This window comes from Solanum lycopersicum, chromosome 4, assembly GCF_036512215.1.
Source record: "Solanum lycopersicum chromosome 4, SLM_r2.1".
Lineage (NCBI taxonomy): Eukaryota > Viridiplantae > Streptophyta > Magnoliopsida > Solanales > Solanaceae > Solanum > Solanum lycopersicum.
The window spans coordinates 53,749,850-53,757,439 of NC_090803.1; the positions used below are offsets into that span (position 1 = coordinate 53,749,850).

Below are 7,590 nucleotides of genomic sequence, written 5' to 3' on the forward strand. Positions count from 1 at the left end.
TGCAGCTCCTATTTGTATTGACACTTTTTCTTGATGGCTGGTGTTTTACGTTCAAATTGTTCATAATGCAGGGTGGACATCCATATGAATAATATATTTCATTAACATAATAAGAAAACAGAACCTCAGTCATCATTTTCTACTAGAATTCTTTTAAGCAAATAGTCAAGTTCCGTCCTATTGAACTCTGGAACTGCTACGGATAACGGAAAGCAACTCACACCAACATCAAAGTTTTTCATAACCAAGGTGGTTCGAAACTGAGATCTATGATTAAAGGAGAAAAAGCCCCATTCATCACACCGCATCTACAGGACCAAGGTAGTTAAATGACAACAACAATCCCATAAAGTGGAGTCTGTTGAAAAGTAACGGATGCACAGACCTTACTACTATTTTAGAGGTAGAGATTGTTTTCGATAGATCCTCAACTCAAGAAAAAATAGTCCAAAGCAGTATAAATAAAGAAATAACATGAATGGAGACAATCATGGTAAAATTCTATGCGCAACCTGATAAATCATCCTAATCAATAGTCATAACACGATAAAACTATAATTGAAGTGTCAAAACCTACCGATACTACGATTAATAGCAAGCTCCCGTGCTTATGCATCCTTTGAAGTTTTGGATACTTACTAGTATTACGTACTTTTAAACATTAAACTATAGGCATTGTGACAAACAATTGAAGTAGTTAAAAACGCAACAACGATACCACTTAAAACCCCTCAAATGCACAATGAGTCATCCATGTTGGAGGATGGAAAAAAGTTCTTCCACAACACACCCTTAGACTTGGCATTTCATAACTGACCTTTTTTTTTACCGAAAACAGAAATGTTATGAAAACAAAGCTGGCTATTTCATTTACCAAGTTTATGGGAGACAGAAAAACCTAGTTCTTCTATCCTGTTTAACTAGTAATACAAAATTCTCAGCAGCCATCATGCTAATGTTACATGTATGATGAAAAGTAAAAACAGAAAAAGAATCCTAAAGGAATCAACAATAACAACATCGGATGAAGACGATCATCATCGCAGAATTTTCTAAACTGTCTTGAAGATGGCAAAATAAACACTAATGGTAATATCTATTACCTGCACTATCAGCTGCTCCTTGCCCTGTATATAACACTATGCATCGATTCATGATTTGTCCAACGAACCTCCTATTGTTCACATCTAGAAATTTGTTGTTTCTGATACCAAGAAGTAATGGTCAGTTTGAAAAGAGTACTCCTCTCTCACTGTTGTGAATGATATGGTTGAGAATAGTACAGCATTCCAGGAGGCTGGACAGGTGTGACAGGACGGAAATTAGGAGGGGGAGGTTGTTGAGGTAATGGTGGTTGTTGCTGTTGTGCTGCTGCACCCTGCTGCATCATCGACAATGGTTGCTGTGTCATAGTCATATACGACGGAGGTGCTGGTGGAGGTGGTGGAGGTGGTACAGATGGCAAGGCAGCAATACTCCCATAACTATAAGGGCTCATCATTCCTGCTGACGGCTGTAAATACTGCTGGGATGTTGGATTAGCAAGTGAATGATACTGACCCTGATGCACTGTGGGATGAGGAGCCAGCATGGACTGATACGGGTTACTTGGGGGAGGATTAGGTAGCTGTGCTGACATTAAAGCATTTGAATCAGATAGAGTGTTTTCTGGATGTGAAATGTAACTGTTGCTGGTCAGATATGATGAAGGTTTTGCAAGCCCGGCTGATTTTGCTGCCTCAGCAGCAAATGTAGAGAGCACGGACGACATGATATACTGAGAGGAGCTAGAAGCTGTAAGCTTGTCAGCTACCTCGGCTGCGATTGCTGCAGCTGTTTTCTTGCTTGTTTCTCCTGCTTTTCCATAGATGTCTGGTGAAGTTGTTGTACCCAAAGGCTTTCTTTCTCCCACATAATCTTCATCATCCAGATACTTCCGCATGTTGCTGGCTTCCCCCGCCTGTGCTTCCGCCACCTGAAAATCCCAATAGATCAAAATTAGTTTGTATTACTATAAACTTGGTGTTTTGACTTAGAAAACAAGCAACACATTAAATATTTAGAATGATAAGAAAGAAGAAACAACATTTGACTGAGGTCAGAACGATATACAAACCCATCCAATGTATTACCATTCCATGGTAGAGAACCATATTGTAAAGCAAGTCCAGACAGACTGCCAGTCAGTGTATCATTATGACAACTCAGTGGCTTCAGCTGATAAAATTCATTTTCTTCAAAAATTCTATATATCTCAAGATTCGAGTAGATCCAAATTTCCATCTTGTCCACATGTCTTACGCCACTATGCGTCTAGACTCTAGAGTATGACCTTGTGGACACAAGAAATAGCAATAACATCGATTTTCATACTATGTTCACATCTCTCCCCAATTTCCAATTATTTGGGGAGGTATTCGAGAAGCAGCATGAAACTCAACAACTCCCTTTCCCTCTCATCGTATCACATATTGAAGCCTTCCTCCACTCCAATTCTATTTTGTACCATCCCAAAACACCAACATCCGACCCCATCCGCAAACCCAAAAAGGGATATGGATAAAGCATATAAATAGCAGTGTAAGAAAACAAAGTAATAAGCTTAAAATTAATAAGTGAGAAAAAAAACCTGTATCTGAGTCCGAACGTTCTCTAGTTCAGATTCCTGACAAATTTAAGAGACAATGAGATGGACAATAAGTACATTACCATATATGCCAAAAGAATAGAAAGATTGAAAAGATGCATTTATTACTTACCTGTTCAGTTAATGCTTCCCTTAACTGTGAAACAAGGGTCAATCTATTGGTCTCAACAACTTTTAGTTTCTCAATGGATTGTTTCAACATCCTTTCTTCCTCCTCCAGTTCTTTGGACAAGGTTTTTCGCATTGGATGTTTTGCTGCAACACAAGATAATATGCTCTTAATCCCCAATTGTGATTTCTAAGTAACAAAGTTTGGGAAAAAAGACCATAAAGAGATGTCTATCTATCATTCTGTCAAGATCTCAGCCGTGTAATTCCATTAATCTCATTGGTGTTCGGGCCAACTTGCCTATACAACAGGAAAGTACAGGTTTCTATGGTATCCTGTCCAATAGGCTGGGGCAGATAGGTGCCAACCAAGTATGCCAGCTGATATTCGAACCCGAACTCTCCATGCTGTTACACCTATTACCTCAAACACCAGATCCCCTAGGAGGCATGACATAATTCCTTTTTTTATCTGTGAAAGTTATGCAAAAATGATGTTTTTTCACTCTCCTGGATTGAGAATCAATAATTGTTCTTTCGGTAATTGAATATCACTAAATCACAGGCTTCAGTATATCTTCATCATCCACCCTTTTTAATAGATACTGAGGTGTACTAAGTGATTGTCAACATAATGTGCAATCCATGCAGACGTATTAATTTTGCATTCCAATAGAGAACTAGATTACCTCTTGCAAGGGCCACGTCAACATCCTTTTCCATCTTTCGTACATGGTGAACAGCAGACTTGCATTTACTCATTTCTTCATCTTCAGTAGAATGCTCACTGACTACCAAGTGCAATGCTGACACTATTTTTTCAGCTGTTCCTCCAACAGTCAATTTCTGGTTATAAAGCAGTGTTAAGAACAAGAAGTAATACTGGAAGCAAGATAAAGCAATTAAGTAATCAGTGGATACAAACAAAAGTGCATTATGAGGAACATGTCACCGTTTTGGACCGATGCTCACCGTTCTTATGGACCGCGTGTCCCTTTTAACTATTTTGACAGAACGACTTCGCTTTTTTCCAAGCTCCAGTGGTGGTGGCAGCTCTTCTCCAAGCATTACATCTTTTAGGCTCTGTGTTTGAGATCCAAAAACCTTCCTTTCTTCCCATATTTTAACCTACAAACCATTTAAGCAAGAGTGTCAAACACTATATCTTCTTTTTTTTTAACCGAAACAGACAGTCAAACTATCTCAATAATTTCCGAGCAACAGGTTGATCAGACACTGAAAAACAAGAGCAAAAGTAGGCTGAAATTTTGCCTTTTGTGCTGTGGCCCTGTACCTACATAAGCTAGGGTATTGGGGCCAAACGTTCAGAAGCAAAATGGCAAGAAGCATACCAATCTGGAAACTACATTCTTTCCATGTTCATCGCCTGTTCCGACAATCTCCTTGAGTGCTGCAGGAAGAACCTTCCAAAATTCGATGACAAACTCATTTCCTTTACGCTTGCTGTTTTGCAGGATGTCATTTGCAAGGTACAGTAAAGGGACTTTCTTAGTCATTTCGGAACTGTGGAACTGTTTACCCCATGTTGTAACAACCAGCTCTGCTTTATCTTGGTGGAAAATGCACCAATGGGACAATGCTGCATTAAAAACCAAGACAAACAATGTTAAAGGAAAAAAAGTATGAATTGGGATGCAAAGTACCACATAGAGAAGCAAAATAAATGTTCCCAGGTATCACTCCAAGTAATCATCTTATAAGGCTCACAGCCAATATGCAACTAAGAATTTATTTATAGAAGGAAAATGAAAACAGAAAAGCCATAAGATGGTAGAGAACAAGACAAAAGGGAGACATTATCTGCTATGTACTAACACATGTGAATGGAAAGATAAGCCCTTTTGGTTTAGTTTGCTAGTTGTGCATTCCACAAATGAGAGCAAGAAGAGTTCAAACTGCAAGTGAGAAGACTTGAACTTCATATATAAGCCCCAAAATTTAAATATACATAGAAATCATCAGTATAGACAAATTTACTACTCCCTCCGCCCCGATTTATGCAGTAGTGTTTGACTGGGCACATAGTTTAATAAAAAGAGAAATACTTTTAAAACTTATAGTCTAAAACAAACCAAACATTTGTGTGGCTATAAATCATCTCATTAGGTAAAATGAGAAATTTAAAGATAAATTGTTACAAAATAAGAAAGCATGACATTCTTTTACTGGGATAGGCTAAAGAAGTATGTCATATAAATTTGGATAAGAGGAGTTAAAGATCAGCTCCATTTGTTTGTAAGTTAAAAGTAGGTTTGAAGACCCAACCTTCTACTTTAATCTACTTGTGGACCTCAGATAGGAGAAATGCAATCTTATTCTAACAAGAGGGAGCAGGAGAGAGGAATGAATTGTTTTTCTTTATACGGAGGGGAGGTGGGAATCAGTTAATTTGTAAAGGAAAGATGAGAGTTGGTATGAAAAGTAACAAGCAGTTACCCCTAAGAGTTAAGAAATACAATGAAAACTTCCCTAAAAGATTGAATGAGATCACTTAAACTTGCAAATGCCAAAATACCATAGAGTACATAAAAGTACTTGATGTATGTATACAGAAAATGCACCTAGATAGCCAAAAGTAAGGTTCAAGGCTATGTACAACGATAATGACCAAAAAAGAAACAGTTAATAGGGATAGTCACCCCTCTTTTCTTTTTAATATGGTGGCATCCAAGTTAACTAGTTCACATCTCAACAATTCCTAATTAATCATCATTCAGATTATACCAAGTCTTGAGTTTTCATTTATACACATCCAAACTATATCAACAAATGATGCAGAAACAAGTATCTTCTTAGCTACACTTTGGTTAATGTTTTAAAATGTGGAGCTTGACAAGAACAAAATACAAGCTGAAGCAAATCTCAGCATGATTGAAGTAAATGAAGCACACATCAATGTCAGTTAGGGAAAGCAAATGCCACTGATATCAATGGACACTGGCAAACATGAGATGTACGTATGCAGCACTAACATTACTTCTTTCCAGATCAAACATAGAGAATGAAAGGGCAGGAATTTTCCATCTTCACTTTTTTCCTAAAACGTACATCCTTAGTGCTAAATTGGTATCTTAGTTACTTCTTCAAAGTTAAACTAAAGGATATTTGAGTAACAATTTTCCAAAAAGAAAAAAGAAAAATCATTCTTATGGAATAAAACATATCCAACTTGCAGTAGTTCTTTATTGTTTAGGTCTACATTATCTAAATACAATTGAACTCCACAACCTGGCCAAGTTGATTCTCAATACGGAAAAATAAGACAATCAAGTAAATTTAGTATACATTTACAAGTAAACACACAAATCAAACACCATCTGTCGACACTAAGATTAGTAGATCAAAAACTAATCTAAATAGGGAAGATTGATAGACCATCTATTCCCCATACAAAATTCTGTATGAACCACTACAAGTACTAGTCAGATTCAACTGAAGGTACAAGTCCTTACTCAATTCTGTCAATTCACTATGAAACAACAACCAAGATCTAAAAGAGACATCAGAAACTGACTTCCAACAAACATTTCCATTAATGGGGTAAACATAGCAAATTCCAAAAACAAAGAAAAGAAAAAAAAAGGGAAAACAGCAACAAAAAAAGAAGAAAGATTCTTACTTTCAATGCACTGCTGAGTGGTGTTAAGCTTTGAAAGCTTGTCTGTAAGAGTTTGTTCATTCAAAATACTATTCATCCTACCTTCCCTCTTCACCAAAAAAGTTGACGAAATCAATTCAGAACCTAAAAACAACAACAAACCAAGAAAAACAACTGATGGAAACAAATAATTCGAACAAAGTTTCAATCTTTAATCCAAGAAATCAAAAGGGGTTATCCCAAAACCATCCAATTGAGCAAATGCTGATTCCAAACTGAAAACAAATACTCAAAATTTTGGTAAATTCCATTTGAACAAGTAAAGAAAAACCCTAGAAACAACCCCAAAACTAATAAAGTTTTCAACTTTCAATCAAGAACCAAAAATCAAGATTAGCAAATCTGAAGAATGAAATTAAACCAAGAATGGGGCTTTGTATGAAGAAGGTTTAGAATTGGGCAACCCCATCACGAAAAAAGACTGAAAAAGAAGAGTTTTTGGGCGTTGTGATACAAAGTGAATGAACAAAACAAAACGTATATATATAAGAACAAGAGAAGGGAGGGAAGAAAGACAAAGTGATTCTTAATGTTTCATATTTTAACCTTTTCTGGATTTCAACAAATCTATTTGTATAAATATAATTCACATTTTTTAGCCTTCTACCAGTCTACATGCTTTTTCTGCTATGTTAATTGTCTTGCCATCTATTTTCTTTTTTATTATTTTTTCTTTAAGGGTATTTTCTTTTATTTCATATATTTTTGTAAGCATTTTGGAAAAATATGTTAATTGTCTTGCCATCTATTTTCTTCTTCTTCTTTTTTTAAATAATTTTTCTTTAAAAGGATTTTTTTTTTCATATATTATTGTGAGATTTTGGAAAAATCGTCTTTTTAGGACAAAAAATTAGGATAAAATCGTATTTTTATGTATTATTGTATTGATTATTTGATTTTATTGTACGGTAATTACCAAATAAGTAAATATCAAAAGTGAAAGCATTTGTTAAGAAATTATGTACAGAAATATGATACAAATATAATGTACTTTATAATTTATAAATCACACTAGATAAAAGAAAATCTAGAGAAACAAGAGCTAAAATTAGGGGATTGTTTGATGTTGTTGATATTATCAAATTGAGAAATTAGATGAGTAATTGTATTATTTTTTAAAGAATATTTGGTCTGTAGACTATTTTATTGTCTAGAA

The 7,590-nt window shown here is 35.6% G+C and overlaps 1 protein-coding gene across 1 annotated transcript; it reads right to left on the reverse strand.

Annotated features, from left to right (window-relative positions):
- Positions 1-843: 843 nt before the first annotated feature.
- Positions 844-7,095, reverse strand: LOC101245837 (uncharacterized). The gene is made up of 7 exons (XM_004237381.5): positions 6,396-7,095; positions 4,108-4,355; positions 3,728-3,883; positions 3,445-3,601; positions 2,760-2,902; positions 2,630-2,665; positions 844-1,975 (listed from the first exon to the last, which is right to left on the reverse strand). The coding sequence occupies exons 1-7, from the start codon at positions 6,469-6,471 to the stop codon at positions 1,250-1,252; spliced, it is 1,542 nt and encodes a 513-aa protein (XP_004237429.1). The 5' UTR covers positions 6,472-7,095; the 3' UTR covers positions 844-1,249.
- Positions 7,096-7,590: the final 495 nt, after the last annotated feature.

Coding starts and splice junctions, on each gene's coding strand:
- LOC101245837 (XM_004237381.5), bottom strand. CDS start 6,471: ATGAATAGTATTTTGAATGAACAAACTCTTACAGACAAGCTTTCAAAG. Junction 3,884..4,107: donor AGAATGTAGTTTCCAGATTG/GTATGCTTCTTG, acceptor AATGGTTTGTAG/GTTAAAATATGGGAAGAAAG. Junction 2,903..3,444: donor TGACGTGGCCCTTGCAAGAG/GTAATCTAGTTC, acceptor CTTGTGTTGCAG/CAAAACATCCAATGCGAAAA.